This window comes from Lepidochelys kempii, chromosome 9 (genome assembly GCF_965140265.1).
Source record: "Lepidochelys kempii isolate rLepKem1 chromosome 9, rLepKem1.hap2, whole genome shotgun sequence".
Classification (NCBI taxonomy): Eukaryota; Metazoa; Chordata; order Testudines; family Cheloniidae; genus Lepidochelys; species Lepidochelys kempii.
Genome location: NC_133264.1, coordinates 61802564 through 61823162, shown reverse-complemented (window position 1 = coordinate 61823162; position 20599 = coordinate 61802564). Strand labels below are relative to the sequence as shown.

Here is a 20599-nt window from a genome sequence, read left to right as displayed (position 1 = left end):
TCAAATATCATGGCAACTGACCCACAATTTGTCTAAAAATGTGTATGAGTCTCACTCAGGTCCGGAGGCTCATATTCCACTTGTGAAGACAGCTGTGAGTCTCATCAGTGATTCATACATTTACAGAGATTGTATAAAACATTGCAATATGACCCTACCACATGCAGCAGTTTGCAAACCTCTGCCTTACAAATTTGTATCTCCTCCATATATCTAGAGTACATCCCATGCATGGTACAAATAAAGCATCAGTTCATTAAAGGGCAGGGAAGCAATGATGCACAGCAACGCTGTAGATATAACAGAAAAGGTATGACTGCAGCTGCATTTCAGCAGAAATTTCTGACAGCTTCCTTCACCACAGGGTAATTCAGTGTAAAGTAATATCTATATACCCGCACATCAATATATAAATATTGACAGCAGCTTTCCCCCCCCCCATCTGTGATATGCGCTCTTTAAAAACAAGAGGTTAATAAAAAGGCCTTATAGCTTAGACTTGGCTAGAGTCAATGGTTGTGCATGGATTATTTTTAATTACTGTATTTTTTTATTTAGTCACTTTCTTTGATCAACATTTGTTACATCTAGTGTAAACATGAAAAAGGTAAAATGACCAACTATGAGAATCTCTAGGACTTAAAAAAAATAAAATCTATACAGCAAAATTCTGCTCTCTGACATTAGTGCAGGAACTCTGGATTTATACCACTGTAGCTGGGACTAGAACAACAGCAGCATACAGTGCATAGGCCCACACAGTGAATTATTCTAAACAATTTTAATAACTAGCCCTAGATTAAATATTTAATAAATGACAATGCAGGTGCATAGGAGAGGATAGTTACCATTTAAACATTTAAGTACATGGTTATAGTACAAGTGAAATATTCATAAGCCTTTCTCAGACAAGATTCCCTATGACGTCAGTGCGAGCTCTGCCTAATTAAAAGTTGCATAAAATAGGTAAATGTGTGTTTTGATACAGGGCCAATAATCACCTTTATTTACCTATATGTTACTTTGTTCCTGTTCATTCAGCTTGAAATGTAATAATAATTTACTTAAGCTGGTCTTTAAGTGAAATCATAACAATAATAATCATCATAATAATACATTTTGTCTTCCAAGAATTTAAGAGACTTTCTAAGTTTAACCCAGTTCCTATCAATTATTTTTACATATTGACATATTGGAAGACTTTAAAAAAGAGAGAGAAAGAGAAATGTTTCTTTAACTGAGAGATACAAACCTTGAGCAGAAATTTTGTGTACCTGTCGGGAAGCTGCTAAAACCTTTTGGGATCTCTAGAGACAAGAGAAAGATACTGTTTGTCATATAAAGCAACCAGGCATTTTAAGAACACTTTCATTGCTTGCACTGAAAATCCTTAGTTGTAAAAAACTGACAGTTAAAACAAGAAATAGGTAAACTGAACCCTGTTCCAAAGCTGTTCGCTAACTAGAAACCAATCCGGTAAGGGTGCCAAGAACAATCCAGGGAAAGGAAGCACTCTGTTGGAATTTGCAGGATAAAGTTTTAAGATTCAGAACTGCCAGGCAAGCCCATTACAACTGTGAACAGGACAAATTCTGAATAGATATTAAGAATATGAAGTACAGATCATTCATTAAAACATTATAGCTCTATACAAAAATACATGGAATACATTGAAGAAATAGATAAAACATGGACCATTTTAGTAGGTCAAAAAGGAGTCAATGAAAACCGGCTAATTTTTTAAACATTGGGTCAGATCCCCAGTTAGTGTAAAATTAAATGATCATAGATCCAGTGAAGTCAGTGGAATTATGACAAATTTAAACCAGCTGAGGAGCTCCCCAAAACCTAATTAAAATCAAACAACCTAAACCACTGAATGAGCTAGGGATAGATTTTCAGCATGAAATAGCATTACCTGTAAAGTTGAGTAGACCATTCTGATGGTTCTAAATGTGTCTGTTGATTTCTCTTGAGCACTGGGAAGGTCTCCTCAAGCAATGGTAGAGGTGTCTGTTTGGTGTCAGTGTTTATATACCCTTCCAAAGCCATTTGAATTTTGCTTTGCATTTGTCTACAAATGAATTTCAAGACTGGTGACATCAGCAGCTGGGCTGGTAGGGCACATATGGTGATTTTTTCCAGTTGTGGGGCAGTAGATTGAAGGAAAACCCCTTTCTTTTCAGGAAATACTAAGGAAAAAAAACAAAGGAGTGACCGAAGACAAGGAAAACTCAGCTTCTAAAATACCAAAGGTGCCAATGTGTGAAGTAATCTGTCATGAGCTCCTCCTACTCTCTGATGAGGACTATAAAACTGTTACTTACCAGGAAATGATAGGGAGAAGAAAGTTTGCTGCCACTCAGCTGAAGTATCTTCATTGCAGGTAACTCATGCATGAGAGATATATGTTTCATATGAGCTATTCTTTGCTGCAGGTTCTACTGTATTATTTTCTGTTTTGTTATTTGCCTTCATCGTCTCATAATGCTGTTTCTTTCTATCATAAGCTCTTCCATTTTACCTCTTGATGCTCTGCAGGTTCATCATCAGATTCATCTAGAAGTCAAATCTATTTTATTTTGTACATTACTGTGGATTTTCTGAACACTTTATTCCTATTTAACAAGTAGTCATGTCCGTACTTCAAGTCAATGAAATTTTGTTTCACTGGTCCCAGAGGCAAATAGAACACGGGAAAATTTCATATTAAACAAATTATTATATATACAGTGCTAATTTAACACAATGATTAACTCCACCGTATGACACATAGATAACCTTTAATTCACTACCAAATATCTGCCATTGGCAAGCTCCTCAGCTAGTGACATCAATGTAGCTCAGTTGACCTCATGCTAATTTATACCAGTTGAAGATCTGGGTCATGGTACGTACTTCTTTTTTTAACTGTTATGTAGTGTTGCTGTGCACCATTAAACCCCTGTCATGTAATTACCCAGAAATGGTTTCATTTCCTGTCTTTGCATATAAAGTTTGTGAAACATCTTCGGGATAGCCATTGCTCTATAAAATGTCATTATCTTTATGATGGCATGACATAAAATGGCAGCAAACAGTCACTGGAGGTAAGCATTCCACAATGAAACACGTGGAACAAAATTTCACTGGAATTAAAATGTACCTGATGATATTTTATGCTTTTCTATTCATCTTTGCATAAATGTACAATATTTTGCGAGCATATCATTTTCTTCAGGGCAGTCGAGTAAGGTACCACACACTAGTAACTGTGGCATCCTTCAAGGATGATACTGTTTGCAATGGCTTATCAGCAAGCAACAGGTCTGTGTTATACTTGTGAAATGCCACTGAACGAAATGAGGCTGGCGAGATGTAACAGAGAAGGATGGGGGAAAGGAAGAGGAGATTCTTATCATAAAGATGGCAAGCTAAGGGACAACAGTATGGGCTGTCTAAACAGGGAGGCTGCTGTGCCTCTTAAAAGATACCGCAGTTCAGTTGCGGTGCTGCCCACATAGCATACATTCATACGTCACACTGAATGAGTGCAAAGGAAGAAAGCAAAAGCTGTGGCTGTGTGAAAGCAAAGAAGGACCCAGGAGTTCAGGAGCCATGTAGGCAAACCCCTAAGTAGAGGCCATATGCTGAATTTAAGAGAAATAAGGAAAGGAAATGCAGAAGTATTGGCCAAGTGGTCTAGTCCTATTAGGAGATGTCTCTAGTTCTCTTGTCTCTACTGGCCTTTCTAGGGGGTTATAGTATTTTCTTTATCCAATTTCAAGCAAGTCCATTTATTTGGCAGAGCCATCCTCAGCGTCTGACACATCATAAGGGCTAGGCTGTTTGCTACAAACTCTGTGCATGGTATGGCACATTGAAATACTTTTCCAGGGTCAATCCAGGGATCGAATGGATTCCCACCTTGATCTGGGGTTGGAAGGAGGAGTAGTTTACCACTAGTCTATATCGGCAACAAATTGTGACACCACATCAGCTTAGCTGCGCTGGTTGGAGCATGGGAGGACGGGGGGGGTGGAGATCTGGGTAGTCCATGCACTGCATAAAGGGGATGCTTACTCTGCCTTATGCTACTATGTGGCCTACAGGCCAAAGATCCCCTCACCATAAAAAAACTAAACAATATCAACCCCATCTGGGTTCAAAGCTGGGGATGTTTGTGGCTGAGGTTTTCACTCACAAAATGCAACTTTCCGACTTCAGCTCAGAGGACAGATGCTCTGGGAACCCCATCCTCACTGTGGTGCACTAGAAAGCAAGCAAAGATATTATCAGCACCATTGACCTGCAGGCAGAGGAACAGGTACTTAGGAAGTTCCAGAGGCAGTGGCTGTCCTAAATGAATGGGATAGCAGTGATTAGTGGCCCTGGGAATTCTTTGAATCAGCAAGTGCCTCTAATGTTTCCATGAAGCCACTTGTTTGACATACCCTAAGACCAGCCCAGGTCTTTCCTTATGCTGTATCCTGGACAGTGTGATCTAATGGAAAGAGTGACGGAAGGTGTCTAGTGCTTTGGGTGAATATCAACATGCCATATGGTATGCGATGCAGAGGTAGGATTAGTCTCTAGATACCTAATGCTGGTCTCTCAGCATGAGATGGATGTAGAAATGGGGAGTCATAGGAACCTGAAAAGGGGCTGAAGAGGATTGTTATACGCACATAAATGGCAGATTCCGTTTCCTGTATTTCCCTGTACTTCCTCCCACTCCCTTTCCATCTCCTCTCCCTTGCATGGGGACCTGAAGTAACACCTTGGGGTACCTCTTCCCACAAGCTGGTAAATTATCCCACTCAGAAGCCGTCTGTGATCCTCTTCTCACCTGTGTTGCAAACTGAGAGGAGAAGAACTTTTTTTTATTTATTTATTTGGATTTAAAAATTATAAAGACAACTTGCCAAGGCTCTAGGCCTCCCCAACATAATTCATTACGCAGTAAATTAACTTTCAGCTGCATGAAAATCAGTTCTACAAGGACGCAGCTGGCCTTTATCATCCAGGAAGTATACCCTCAGCTTTCGCTAGGCACCCTATCAAACAAATGTCTTTTGCAGCATGCCTGGAAAGCCACCTGATTTGACCTATTTCAGACCAAAACATCTAGAGGAGCCTAACTCTGTAGTTCGACTCCAGGTGGGTTTGTACTCAAGTGGCTAGTCCAAGCAACTGCCTGTGATACCTCTGGCTCTGTTGTTATTTTCAGGATGCTATCTCAGGCAGAGCTGGCACACGGCTGTCTACCTGAGCTGGGAAGCACACACCCAGCTGCCGCGTAGATGCACCATTCGATCCCAGTTCAGGACAGCACCTAAGCACCTGCTTAAAGTTAAGCATGTGTGTCAGCACCCTCCCTGAACCAAGATGCTTTCTTGAAATGGGACCTTGAAATGCTCTAAAAGTACACTCAAACAAAGGTCTACACTTTCTTATAATTAAATAATTGCCTGAATGATTACAAGGTCATACATGGGCAAAAAAGGGGGAGAGTGGGGGGAGCTATTTTTAAAATGTTAACCAAGGGTTTGTTTGTGTTTTTCAAACTTCATGAAAGTTTTGGGCACAGATTCAAGTCAGAGGTTTAGGTAAAGGTCTATGCAGTGTTTATTGTATCCAGGCTGGGCCATCTGTACTTAGTTCCCTGATTTTGTGAAAATACAAGCCCTTGTAATGTGTGTGAGAGGGGAGAAAAATGAGGTTTTTGTACAGTGAGCTAAGCCAGGATTCCAATCGTTGCAATAGCACTTAGGCGTCAGTTCAGGAAGTAGAAATACTCAGACTGTTAAAGTTAGGGACATGCTGAAGTACCTTTGCTGAATTGGGGCCAAAGGGGAGTCTAAAGTCATTCCATTTTCCCTGCTTGTTCCTTGCTCTAGAGAAGCATCTGCCATGTGCTATTTTCTTCGTATATCAATAGCAGCTGTGCTTTCTTTCCAAGAGGTATTTTTGGAAGCGGTTGGGAACGGGATACCATCCCCTTCTCCCACTGCCAGCTCCTTAAGGTCACCCCTAGTGCTCTAAAAACAATAATAATTTTTAAAAAGTGGGATTTTATTTTAGGCTTTGTGTCCTGAGGAAACCTCCTCAGAACAAACTCCTGCTCATGAGACAGAGAAGTGCAGGTGAATGGAAATTCTGGGTTTGAAATATAACCATTACTCACCAGGAGCTGAAAGGGGCGGGGGGCACGGGGTAAGGCAGCAAGACTAGCCCTGTACAAGGCAGTGTAAGCTCACAGCTCAGAATGAGAATTTAACTCTCAGCCCCAGCTCACCCATGATGGGTTTATCATGACTATAACAGTCAAGACAAGAGGAAGTGATAATCCGGGGAATGAAGAGGGTCTCTCTGTAGGATTGAGACAGTGTTAGAACCAAGGAGCTCTAAACTTATATTTATATTTATAATTATTTATATTGTGGTAGCAACTAGGAGTTGCAGTCATGTACCAGGACCCCATTATGCTAGGTGCTGTAAAAACACAGAACCCAGATGCTCCTGTTCTCAAAGAGGATTCTGTATTGCTTTGATCTTGCTTCCCAAAAACACTTCCAGGACAGCTTCCTGCTATGTGTAAAACAGGATTGGGTTACATTGTGTCAGACAGATGACACCTACTGATCAAGTTATTTCTGTGGCCTCCATCACTATAATATCTGGAGCCCAGATCCAAAGGTATTTAGGCACTAAACTCTCAGTGAACTTCTTGGGAGTTAGGCACCAAAATATCTTTGAAGATCTGGGCCTGAGCGACTACCAAGCATTAATAGTGTTATCCTCAATGCTCCAGGAGGCAGGGGAGTAAAAACCCCATTTTAAAGGTGAGGGACTGAGATACAGAGAGGTTAAGGCCACAATTTTCAAAAACAGAACTCCAATTTTAGGCTCCTAAAACCTGATTTAAGCTCCTGAATAAATGAGCTAATTTTCCATAGTGCTTTGCTCCACAGTTAAGGCTGAACCAGGATTTTCCCTTTGACCTGACCTCAAAACTTCTCCAGAGCTGAAATAGTGGCTCATTTTGACAATTATATTGTTCTCCTGGAAGTGGTTAATAACTCCCCTCAAGTGGGTCTTTGATCTATACATAACCACAGACCCGGTTAAACCTGATGGGTGTGGTAACCACAGTTCTTTCAGGCTAAATGGAAGGAACAATTAAGCCCATTTATGGAATAAGATAGCTAGAGCCAATAGAAGCTACTGCCCAAAGCAATGGGTGGCATAGCAAAGTGAGAACTAAACTAAGCCGTATGCTCTGAGGGGTTTCCCTGGGACTGGTTACAAATGCAGGGTCTAGGAGATTGCTTGGTATAAAGTGTGTATGAGAGTCATAGATCCAAGAGACAGCCAGCAGACCACGAGAGAAGCAGTGGTGAGCATGGCCCTGAGAGGGAGCAGAGAGACAGAGCTTCTTGGGGCACAGGACTGGCTGGAGCGGCAGACTTGAAAAGGCAGGCTTGAGCAGGGAAACTGCCGTGGCTGTTTGTTTCTACTGTGTTCAGGGAAACAGGACTTTATATACATTCTCTGTGATAACATCACAGAAATACCTGACTTGTATCATCAATTTCTCCTCCAGGAAACAACCCGGTAAGGCCCCAAATATTGGCCAACCACTCAGGCAAAAAGGGCAGCCACATTATACACACACACACCAATTAGTGATGTGACTTGTTAACATTAGCCATTGTTTTGTCTGGAAGGAAGACAGGTCATGGTGAGCACAGAGGGTTTTGCGGCCGTGTTCTACAGCGAGCCATCGGTGCTGGGGCTCCTCTCGAACGTGATCAGCGCTTTCCTCGTGTGCCTGCAGAACTTCTCCTTTGCTCATACCAACGTCAGACCTGAGGGAGTAGAAAACATCCTGGCAGGTGAGTAGGGGATAGGCTCTCTTCCAGAACAATGGATTGCAGTCCAATTGGCCTTAGTCTTGCAAGGAAGGCTATAGGTGAATTCTTTCTGCTGGGGCGATACACAAGAGTTGAGCCCAGACGTATGTAGATGGAAGTACAGAGGTTATGCACATGCTCTAGAACAGTGTCCCCTATCTTCCTGGGCAACTGTGCCCCCCAGGTTAAACCCTTGCTGTACCAGCCAGTGCCTTCCCATCTTCTGCTTAGCTGTGTGCACTAACCCACACTGGAACTTGGGCTGAATGTACTGGAGGGAGGGCAAGAGCACAAGAGCTCAATTTAGAGGCTCATCATTAAGGTAGGGAGAGGGGCTTCAGAAAACCAGTTACCAAAGGCTGCAGGACCAGTAGTAATACATGCATCAGCTCTAGGTAGCTCATGTGTATTTGGCAACAGTATTTCATTGTGCAAATCACCTGTTGATTGTTTATTTGCTAATGACACTTCTGTGTCATTTTGTTTGCCTCTCTTAGGGGTCCACCTCATTCTGATTGGAGGCCTGTCTCAACTCTTGGCTGGGTTCCTCGCTTTCCGGAAGTATGACCACCTGGGTGGCACAGCCTTTCTGGCATTTGCAGCTCTGTGGAGCAGTTATGGGGCCACCCGGGTCATTTCAGGGGCATATCCCCCCTTAAACACAACACTAGCCTCAGAAAATGCCACTTATCTCCTCCCCACTGATGCAGCCCAGCCCTCCGCCAGTGAGAGCGCTGTTGCTGGGTTGGTGGCTTATATTTTCATTTCATTTATCCTCTCCTTCTGCTCAGCCACCGTAAACTACATCATGCCCTTTGTGTTTGGCGCCATCACCCTCACCCTGGTGTTCGAAGCAGTGGGGCTGTTTGGCCAGTGGGCGCTGGTTGTGTCAGGGGTCCTGGAGCTGGTCATTGTTGTCTGTGGGCTGTACGGAGCAGTAGCTCTCCTTTTCAAAGGCATCACCCAAAGGTATGTTCTGCCGGGCTTCGGGAACCCTCTCTTCAACGTCTTGCTGCTGGGCTCAGGTAACAGCGGCTCTTCCAAGACTATTGGGGAGGAGAAGAAAAAGAACACAAAGTATGCTGAGCCAATGGCCCTAAACCACTTATGTGACACCATTTCCCCCTTCATATTTGCCTTCTATGCTTTTGGGTACATGAAGACCTTCTACATAGGAACCATATGGGTTAGCATCATCTCCATCTGCCAGCTCTTCTCCAGCTTCTACGGCTACTTGCGAGACGATGTTTATTACACCACCAAGTTTGGCGTCCACAGTCTGTACTGGCTGGTGATGTCTTGGGAAGAGTTCACACTTACTGTCTTCATCAGCATAGATGATGTACAGCAAAGCAGGATGGGAATGATTGGGGACTGGTTCTTCCTGGCCACCGCTTGCATGCTATTCCTGATGGCCTTCAATAAGGATGTTCTAGAGGTGCTGCAAAATGCCGCTTTCGTTCTTCTCACTATCTCCACCATCCACCAGATTCCAATTAGAGGAGCTTATGTGTTCTTTGGGGTTTCCTGCAGCCTTTACACGGCTATCTCGCTCTACGCCACTTTCGCAAGCCTCATTAACTCAATAGGTGAAAAGGCGCTGATCCCTATTGGTGCCCAAGTTATGTCCAGCTCAGTGCTCGAGAGTGTACTGATGAGTGTCAAAAGCTACCTCATGAGATCTAAGAATATCCCAGGGACCACCATCTGCGAGGTCTCTGATGCCTTGTTCTACATCTGCAATGGCCTGGCTGCACTCTCTGCCATCCAGGGTACTTTAAATGACCCCATCAGACAGTATCTCTCTATTCCCTCCGTGCTAATCCCAGGAGCCATATTTCAGCTGTATGTGTGTAGGATCCAGGTCCAAAGAGGGAGAAGATTTGGGTCTGTTCTTCCATTCTGCTATACTGCTATCTGGGCAACATGGACCTGGCTCCGGTTTGCAGGTAATAAAATTTCTTACTTATCTTTTGCTTATTCAGACCATGCCAATGCTTTTAAGAAGCAACCTGCCAAGTGGAATGTGATTTTCATGTCTTCTTTACACTAGCAACCTTCTTGAACCAGAAGCATTCCTATAACTTGTCCATGCATCCAGGAGATTCATTCCTACCCAAACCATTGCAAAGAGAAGCAAGATAGTGATAACATGAGAAGTGTTCTGATTTGTGTCCACAGAAATTACCACAGCAGCAGTTGGTCCAATTACTTCGTGTTCTGACAACTTCAGAATTCTATGGTGAAATCCTGGTCCCAGTGAACTCAACTGAGTTTTGCCTTTGACTTCAGAGCAGCCAGGATCTCACCCCTAATGATTTTTGAATCAGCAATCTGACTATCCTAAAATAAGAATTTATAAAACTTTTGATTCAGGCACCAGGAAAAGCTCCAAGCTTATGCTTCAAAAGCTTCCAATATTCAATACACTTAGCTACCGTCACCAAAGCAGTTCTAATGATGAGTGACCTTGGGAGTCAAAATTCCATTTTGTCGCTCAAGGTTAGCAGCATGCTCATATAATGTCCACCCCAACTCCCATTAAAGACAACGGCTTATCTGGAGCTGGCTGAGACCCACAGGGAGTATGGGAGAAAGCTGAATTGCTCCAAGAACAAACTACGGACTTTGTATTTCTATCTCCCAACCCCTCTGAGAACAGCAATTCACTAAAGCTTCTCTCTCTCATCAAGAGAAGTTGGTCCAATAAAAGATATTACCTCATGCACCTTGCCTCACTTTTTACAAAGGGCAGGTAAAATGAAGTGACTTTCTTAACCTTCTGGCTCATTGTCACAGAATCACCAGTACTGCCTCTGTGTTAAAGACATTACACCCCAAATACGTTTTCATCCTTTGTGTTTCTTTGAAGAGATCACCATACACAAATTCAGATTACAATTTTCCCCTGTTTTGGTGTTGCACTGTACTTGCTCACAACCAAGTTTGCTGGTGCTATTTCAGGTCACTTACTGAACATTGATGCTGCGAGTGATGGCGCATTCACAGCAGGATCTGTAGCCTTTTTGGTAGTCAATGTCTTTTTAATGGTTATAGGTAAGTCTTACTACACTCATGGATTATTTGTTTTAGGCTAGCACCTACATGCCTCAGTCTCAGCAGGGGCCCCATTGTGCTAAGTGCTATACAAACATACAGACTGACTCAAAGATATTTCATTCTAAATAGACAAGAGACAAAGGGTGGAAGAGGTAACACAGAAGTAAAGCAAATTTGGCCTAGTTCACAACAGCAGCAGAGCCAAGATTAGAACTCACTTCTCTTGACTTCTAGGCAAATATTTTAGCCATTGGGCTCAGTGCCCATGGAGTGGAAGTTTTTGGTTACAAAGGAGTAAGCCTCACTGAAGGTTCCAGAAGGGGGTTTGGAAGGGAAAGTCATGTGAATGAAATATCATTTCAAGAGATAAGGTTCAAATAAGGGTGACATGCTAGACAGAGCCAAATTTCTCTCTGGCGTAACTCCAGTCCAACTTCATGGCCAGCTGCTGTAAATCAGTTTATGGCCATTATACATGTTTCCATGTGAGAAAAATGAGAGATTGTGTGTTTGGTAGCATTGCTTTCAAAACCTGAGGCTTAACTAAACAGGAGCCAGAACTCATCTTCCCCCACCAAAGGAAAGGTTGATAAATGTACTGATGGATCAGTGGCCCTAGGTTAGCTGCCCTCTGTGTGGATTAATCTGAGTTGAGAATTGTGGGTGTTAGTGTAATATCTTTGCAGACCTTTCCATGACATGGACCATGTTTTCTCCTCCCACTCTTTTTGCAGCTTCCTATTCGAACCTGGTGCTCCTTTGCTTGACCTTTGTGATGGAGGTTTTGATCATTTGTTTCCTGCTGTTTACAGTGGAACACCTCCCAGTGCCCCTTGAGAGTAAGTCTGGGTGAGAAGTTGCAGATCATTCCTAACTTCAGGAACACAGCACATTGTGTCTAGGTGGGGAAAGTGTTCTGAGCATGTTCAGAATGAAAAAGAAACAGGAAACTGCTGTGCATTCTTGATGGGAAACAAATGGTTAATGCTGTAAAATAATTCAAATGTGCAAGAATGTGACATGTTTTGATTCCCGCATGTTGCCAATGCAATTTTGCATGGGAGAATAAAAAACAGATTAATTTTCAATTATATGAAGCTGCCACACATGAAACAAGATTCCTCCAAGGAAAAGGTAGAACTTGATCCTTCCCCCATCCTGGCATCTTGGGTCTTCTGTTTTTCTAGTTGTGATGCTGTCCATCTTCGGTGCCATCTGCATCTACGGAGCAACGGCATCGCTAGCAAACTGCATATTTGGCAAAGACCTCATAATGATGGGACCCCCTCTCTTCAGGGTAAGAGTCCAGCTGCATGGTATAGTGAGCTCACTCTCCATTATGGGTATACTACAGGGGTGGGCAAACTTTTTGGCCCGAGGGGCACATTGGGGTTGCAAAACTATATGGAGGGCCAGGTAGGGAAGGCTGTGCCTCCCTAAACAGCCTGGCCCCTCCCCCTATCCGACCCCTCACACTTCCCACCCCCTGACTGCCCCCCTCAGAATCCCCCACCCATCCAACCCCCCTGCTCCTTGTCCTCTGACCGCCCCCTCCCTGGACCTTGCCCCCATCCAAGCCCCCTATCCCCTGACTGCCCTGACCCCTATCCACACCCCCACCCCATTGACAGGCCCCCTGGGACTCCCATGCCTTTCCAAGCCCCCCTGTTCCCCGTCCCCTGACTGCCCCCCCAGAACCTCCACCCCATCCAACCTCCCCCTGATAGGCCGCCCCCCGGGACTCCCACACCTATCCAACCGCCCCCTGCTCCCTGACTGCCCCCCGGGACTCCTGGCCCCCTTACCAGGCCACTCAGAGCAGCATGTCTGGCAGCCGTGCTGACTGGCTGGAGCCAGACATGCTACTGGGCTGTCCTGCAGGAGCAGGGTGGACAGCAGGGGAGGGACTGGGGGCTAGCCTCCCCGGCGGGGAGCTCAAGAGACAGGCAGGATGGGCCCGCAGGCCGTAGTTTGCCCACCTCTGGTATACTAAATAAACAAACAGTTATCCTGAGATCGTCAAAACAGCCTGATGAACTCTAATGGGATTTGGAAACCTAACTCACTGCAGCTGTAGCATTGCCATGTTGTAGTGGGCTATAGACTGAAAATAAGCTTTTGTCCTTCACAAATAAAGAGCCTGGAAACATGGAGAGAGGAGAGGCACATTTACATGTGACTCCCACCCCTCTTGGATTCCAAAGCTAGGACTCCAGGACCTAGTAGAACCAGTGGACTACAATCCAGGAGTTTTCAACAGCTTTAAGGAGTGTAGAATGCCACAAACTTTTGGGGAATGAAAAGCATCTTAAATTGGGATGTTGTCTCTTCCCAGAGTCTTCCATTGTCTCTATTAGCTTTAAATATCCTTTACTTGTAGGCATGACCAAGGCTTTAAATATCCTTTAGTATTGTAGGCATGACCAAGGCTGTCCCATGTAATTAGGGTTGATTGATTGGATGGTTCAGATCCTTCCTTCCTTCCTGGGGAACTGCAATTCAGTCAGACAGGTTGGTTGTGTCTTTATGTTTAGACTAGTAAGAAAGCTCTTGAAATGCAACTCTATAACAAATACCTATGGGAATCATACGGGACTTTCCTTGGCCATTTCTGTAGGACAATTTTGTATAGCAGTCGCATCCTCTGACCACAACATGGGATACTGGATTTAATGTGTTAGCATGTTCAGAGAGTTGTGGATTTGTTGTTTCCCTGACCACTTACAGGTTGAGATGACAAAGGAGGACACTAAAGAGCCTCCACCCTGTTTCTGCCCCAGCTCCCATCGTACCAGCAGCCTGAGGAGCATTGCAAACTTGCTGAATGAAGGTGCAGTGTGTGGAGTGCCTACGGACACAGTCTATGCGTTGGCAGCTTCCTGCAAACAGCCAGAAGCCATTGAGAAAATCTATAGAATCAAGGTGTGAACACAATATCGGCTGCTGTCTTTCTACCTAGAACTTGTGCCTCTATCTGTAAACCAGCCAGACCTGTACATATGTGTAAACAGCATGCCCCTCAGTCTGTCAGTTTGGAGTCATAGAATCATAGAATATCAGGGTTGGAAGGGACCTCAGGAGGTCATCTAGTCCAACCCCCTGCTCAAAGCAGGACCGATCCCCAATTAAATCATCCCAGCCAGGGCTTTGTCAAGCCTGACCTTAAAAACTTCTAAGGAAGGAGATTCCACCACCTCCCTAGGTAACACATTCCAGTGTTTCACCACCCTCCTAGTGAAAAAGTTTTTCCTAATATCCAACCTAAATCTCCCTCACTGCAACTTGAGACCATTACTCCTTGTTCTGTCATCTGCTACCACTGAGAACAGTCTAGAGCCATCCTCTTTGGAACCCCCTTTCAGGTAGTTGAAAGCAGCTATCAAATCCCCCCTCATTCTTCTCTTCCGTAGACTAAACATCCCCAGTTCCCTCAGCTTCTCCTCATAACTCATGTGTTCCAGTCCCCTAATCATTTTTGTTGCCCTCCGCTGGACTCTTTCCAATTTTTCCACATCCTTCTTGTAGTGTGGACTACAAAACTGGACACAGTACTCCAGATGAGGCCTCACCAATGTCGAATAGAGGGGAACGATCACGTCCCTCAATCTGCTGGCAATGCCCCTACTTATACATCCCAAAATGCCATTGGCCTTCTTGGCAACAAGGGCACACTGTTGACTCATATCCAGTTTCTCGTCCACTGTAACCCCTATGTCCTTTTCTGCAGAACTGCTGCCGAGCCATTCGGTCCCTAGTCTGTAGCGGTGCATTGGATTCTTCCGTCCTAAGTGCAGGACTCTGCACTTGTCCTTGTTGAACCTCATCAGATTTCTTTTGGCCCAATCCTCCAATTTGTCTAGGTCCCTCTGTATCCTATCCCTACCCTCCAGCGTATCTACCTCTCCTCCCAGTTTAGTGTCATCTGCAAACTTGCTGAGGGTGCAATCCACACCATCCTCCAGATCATTTATGAAGATATTGAACAAAACCGGCCCCAGGACCGACCCTTCGGGCACTCCATTTGATACCGGCTGCCAACTAGAGTCTGGCTGTACAGTGTATTTTTGCTATGAAGTTTGTAAATAAGCATAGCAGAAATCCATGAGCCATATTCGGCTTTTAGTTACACTGTCAAACAGGATTAACTCATTGACTTCCATGGAGTTACTCTAGACACACAGCTGTGTACTGAGAGCAGAATCTAGTAATCTAAGAGCTGCTTCACTCTAGTTTATCTGGTAAACAGCGATGGGCCCAAAACTAATATCTGAATCCAAATAGCCCTGAAACTTGTGACATCTGGGTCCAAATCTGAATTCATCCTCTTCCTCTATAAAGGGCTGAGCCAGAATCCCAGTTCTGAACATTCCCAAATTTTGGAAAAATTCGATACACTGGATCCAGATCCCAACTTTGAAGCTTAAGCCCATCTCTACTAGGGTTTGCCTCCCCGTCTGTTCTCCATTAGGCACTTTCTTGCTATCCCAGAAAAACAGGAGTTATAGCCTCTCTGATCAGACATCTAGAATAAGCGTCAATAACAGAGGCTCTCTTTATATTTCCTCATTCAGTGCCAAGTCTAAGCTCTTGCAGTCTGTGGGGTAGTATAAATAGAATGTAAATACATTCCTGCTGGGTTAGTCACCTGGCTTCACCAAAAGTGATGTAACTCAAGAACTGAGCGTTCCAAAGTGTGTTGTCTTTCTTTTCTCCACCACTATAGCCTGATCTAGGATATACATCAAGGCAGGTTGTGAAGACTGAGAGATGTAACTAGTACTTGCTAATGCCACAGGTTCTCTCACATGTGTAGGTCAGAGCAGCAGGGAATTGAACAAAACAGGTTTTCAGGTACAGATCAGTTTATGAGAACCAGTGGGACTCAGTGTCATTATAGTTGATTTACACCAGTGTAAGTGAGAAGAAAATCATGGTCCTGGATACAAACTATTAAGAACTTGCTTAATGACTACAGGAAGGTTATTTTATACTATGCTAGTTGGGTCTAGAGCAGGGGGACTTCCCATCTTTATCCAACTCAGGGCTGTGAAGGTAACTCATCAAGCGTCTGAAATCTGCACCTAATAGGACAGGTTACACCTCTCCCTCCTCTTTAATATCCATGTATTAAACCCAGCAATGACACAAGTCCCAGCATGCAATTGTCCCTCATGCTCTGAGTATTAAGATGGTACATTGCATGCTGGAACCCACTGTCCCTGGGAAGTGTGGTGGCTGCAATGCAAGACTCAGCAGGTTGTGTTTGACTGCAGGGGTACCCTTTGCAGAGATTTTCACTCTTTACATTTTTCTTAAAACATCTTCCTCCTCTTGGTTTTCACAGGACAGGCCTCAAGAGAAGCCCATCTGCATCTTCATTTCAAACCTGGACCAGTTGCGAGCTGCTGCTCCCCCCTTCAGCCCTCTGCTTTGGGACTTTATGGAGAATGTTTACCCTGGAGGCATTGGCTGCATCATCAAGAAAGGAGAATGGCTGAAGAAGTTAGGTGAGTAAACTGGGCATCTTCTCTCTTATTGCTTCTTTCCTTTTCCAGGTCTCTGGCTTTGCATCTTCAAAGTTCAAATCTCTCCCTGGGCAATGACTTGAGAGCATTTCATCCAATGCAGCCCCTGGCAAAGTTAAGGCATTTCCAGCGCTGCTCTTATCCCTCTCCCTAAAAAGTTTAGCTGGAGCTTCACCACATGTAGGCAGAGCGGGCTGATGAGGGTCACGACATCAGGAGCCAAACCAGCCTCAGCATTGAGCTTTTTAGTAAGGTTCAGTGTACCTGCAGCTCTCACCCCACTGCTGTTGCTTACAGCTACTGACTGGTGTACTGCTTACAGCTACAAGACAATGGCTCCAATGTGTGGTTTGGAAATATAGAAGGACCAAGTGGACACTTATGGGGCATTTCATACTCCTGTTTTCCAACCCAACTCCTTTAGAGTTCCCAACGAGATGCAACACCGAAGAGATTTTAAATCACATTTCTGTCAGCAGCATGATTCACAGTCTGAACTTGTTTAGAAGTGTTTCAGGGGATTATTTGAAATAAAGAATAACTATTTGGGGCCAGCTCCTCAGCTGCTGGAAGTTAGAACTACTGTGCTCAGTTCAGCTGAGCCACGCTAGCTTACAGCTGCTGAACATCTGGCTTTTTGTCTTATTTTTTATTTCACAAATTCTTTCCTCTTATTTACAAAGTCACCATTGGGCATTTCTTCTCTATGTTGCTACTAATCCTCGGCAATCCACACTTGTTAACTTGAACAAAGATACCTGTAGTACTGGGGACTTGCAAACTTTGAGGAAGTAGATATGATGCATTGCATGATGATGCACAATGTACGGCACGAAACTCTTATTTGCAAACTCGGTCTGTTTCTCGGACAAGGGGTTGGAGCAGGCTATGACCGAGTGGGGACCAAAGACAGCATAATGATCAGAGTGCCTGACCAAACCATCACCGTCCATCTGATAGACATGACGGGCCCCTTGGCCATCACCTCTGCTAATCCCAGTGGAGAGACTGACAGCACCCACCACGACATGGTCATCTCGTGAGTATCCTGTCGATTAATCAAGTGCTACAATAGTAGCTGACATTTCAGGCAGGAAAGATGTAGGAAGTGCTTATAGCCATAGGCCTTAAGTGATGACTAGGCCTTGAGTTGGCCCTGTGCAGAGGGGTGAATCTCACCCTAAGATGGTATGAATTGGTTTGTATTTTCTCTCTTTTCCCACCAGGCGTCTTGGCCACAAGCTAGAGGGGGTTCTCTGTGATGGGGAATCCAACGAGGTGGTGGCATCCACAGTGGTCAACTGCACAAAGATCGATGAAGGTGAGTTTTAGAGCCATCTCTTTTTTAATTCAGCTGCTGCCATTAGCCTCAACCACTCAGAAGAGTGTGCAGAGAGCAATGGCTCTCAAGCTCTGTACTTTCACCAGCCCGTCAAAGAGGGGAATGTCCTCTGGGATCACAGAGCAGGAGATGGAAAGTAGAAGCAATGGGCCACATGAAACTTAAGGCTTATAAAAGGAACAGTGTTTCAAGTATAGAGGTAGTTTTTCTGCGGCCGAGGAACACATCCCTTTCCAGGCCATTGGAGTAATGGTAGAACTTATAAGAGCTTCAGGCCACAAGGACATAGCACTCTGCTAGCTCTTAGAACAGCTGGGCTGTGTCACTGCTAATGAAAAACTGAAGTCTAGATTGAAGGGGTGGTTCAGTGGGAGGTGCTGTGTCCCCTGACTAAAGGTTGACCCAATGTGTTTGTACGGTGTGAGGGGTTGCTGGTTTTCTAGAGGAGCCATCTTGCTCCTGGGTCAGCTTCAGATCCTCATAGGCTTTTCAATTATTTGACCTATTGGGGGGTCTTTGAGAAAACTTGGCCCTAATTGACCCTTGTGGTGCTGTCTCAAGCATGCTTTCCTGCATGGCCCATTTCCTTTCCCTGCTTCTGTGACTCAGGGATCAGCAACAAGCCTAATTTTCTGGTGCTTCCTCCCCAGGTGGCATCACCATCCTGAGAGAAGGCTGCGTGCCAGCAGCCAAGGTGCGGCAGATATTTGAAAGGGTAAAGAATGGAGCAGTATGAAATTGAAAGAAAATCTCACTGAACAAAGGGCAAGATGCACTCTCCTAACTCCAAGGCTAAGGGGGCCAATTCTTGTTTGAAAGATCAGATTCAATTAGCCCACATTTGCTCCTACAATGTACAAGTGCATTGCATTGCTTCCAGATCCCACATTGAATCACTGACGGACCTTGGGAAAGTCACAGCTACTCTAATCATCCATTTACCTACTTGTGAAATAACAAATCTCATCCCCAGCATCTCACACAGATTACATGAGGTCTAATTCAAAAAGTGGTTAAGCAACAAGAACAGCCCAATAGGACTTGCAGAGGTGAACGTACTGAAGCAGAGAGTCTTATCTGAGGAATTCAGGTGCAATTATGGTGCAATAGAGATCTGTTTAATTCACAAACGTAGGAGCCTTCATTGTATCTTTGTTTCTAGAGGTGATTATTTTCTACGGCCGCATGCCTTAGAGCTGGTTGGAAACCAAAGTTTCCATCCCACAGGAAATTCTGATATTTCAACATTTGTTTGATCCCAAAATGGGACAAAGTGTCGAGAATTTCCACAGAATGAAACATTCCAAGAAGAAATTCAGTTTGCAACTGTTGAAACACAAAAATAAAATTGACATTTCCAATAGGAATTATATGTTTCATTTATATATGTTACATAGGGACACTCTGGAAAGTTAATGCAAATTAACTAGAAGTATGAATTTAACATGTATAATTAACTACATTAAACACCTGTGTGGACATTCTTATTGGAATAAAAGTGGCCTTAATTCAGCTGAGCTTAATTCACTGGTTCTCTATTGCCCTGCACCTTGTGAGAGTAGTGACAATGGGGCAGGGATAGCTCAGTGGTTTGAGCATTGGCCTGCTAAACCTAGGGTTATGAGTTTAATCCTTAAAAAGAAAAGGAGTACTTGTGGCACCTTAGAGACTAACCAATTTATTTGAGCATAAGCTTTCGTGAGCTACAGCTCACTTCATCGGATGCATACCGTGGAAAGTGTAGAAGATCTTTTTATATACACACAAAGCATGAAAAAATACCTCCTCCCACCCCACTCTCCTGCTGGTAATAGCTTATCTAAAGTGACCACTCTCCTTACAATGTGTATGATGGAAATGGCCCACCTTGATTATCATACACATTGTAAGGAGAGTGGTCACTTTAGATAAGCTATTACCAGCAGGAGACTGGGTTTGTGTGTGGGGGGGTGGGTGAGAAAACCTGGATTTGTGCTGGAAATGGCCCAACTTGATTATCATACACATTGTAAGGAGAGTGATCACTTTAGATAAGCTATTACCAGCAGGAGAGTGGGGTGGGAGGAGGTATTTTTTCATGCTTTGTGTGTATATAAAAAGATTTTCTACACTTTCCACAGTATGCATCCGATGAAGTGAGCTGTAGCTCACAAAAGCTTATGCTCAAATAAATTGGTTAGTCTCTAAGGTGCCACAAGTACTCCTTTTCTTTTTGCAAATACAGACTAACACGGCTGTTACTCTGAAACCTGAGTTTAATCCTTGAGAGGGCCATTTAGGGCAAAAGTTGCAGATTGGTCCTGCTTTGAGCAGGGGGTTGGACCAGATGACCTTCTCCCTTCCAACCCTGATCTTCTATGAACGCAAAGCAGATATAAAATGCTACCAGATCAGAAAAGTAGTGTTTTGGACCCATTTTGCACTAGTGTAATTGATTACAAATGTGCAATGGAGAATCAGGTTCTAGGTACAGTCTTTAAATGACAACACCCCCATCTCATAAGTATATTGGGTGCTTAGTTCAGATTTACCTCCCTTGTTTTTAAGCCATCCATAATTTTATTCCAGTTTGTGCCATGGACTCTCTCTGCTCACCAGCTCGTCTTCATAGCGAAGGCTTCCTCTCTGCTCCATCACACAGTTTCCTTGCTGGTGGGATGAGAGCGTCGCCTTCTCTACAACTGTTGCCATCTAGAACAGGTCCCTGTTAGCTCTCTGACCCATCCCCTTTATTATTGCTATGACACTCGCACCTAGAGCCCCATTCAGGATCAGGG

The 20599-nt window shown here is 44.1% G+C and overlaps 2 protein-coding genes across 2 annotated transcripts; both read left to right on the top strand.

Moving 5' to 3' along the window:
* The first annotated feature begins 7720 nt into the window (after nucleotides 1–7720).
* Nucleotides 7721–11808, top strand: LOC140916815 (uncharacterized). Its single transcript, XM_073358702.1, has 3 exons — nucleotides 7721–7877; nucleotides 8393–9844; nucleotides 11690–11808. Exons 1-3 carry the CDS (start codon nucleotides 7721–7723, stop codon nucleotides 11806–11808), a joined length of 1728 nt encoding a protein of 575 aa, XP_073214803.1.
* A 362-nt stretch (nucleotides 11809–12170) lies between these two features.
* LOC140916935 (threonylcarbamoyl-AMP synthase-like) lies at nucleotides 12171–19452 on the top strand. Its single transcript, XM_073358832.1, has 6 exons — nucleotides 12171–12252; nucleotides 13683–13877; nucleotides 16300–16462; nucleotides 17354–17519; nucleotides 17707–17801; nucleotides 18473–19452. The coding sequence occupies exons 1-6, from the start codon at nucleotides 12229–12231 to the stop codon at nucleotides 18556–18558; spliced, it is 729 nt and encodes a 242-aa protein (XP_073214933.1). The 5' UTR covers nucleotides 12171–12228; the 3' UTR covers nucleotides 18559–19452.
* Nucleotides 19453–20599: the final 1147 nt, after the last annotated feature.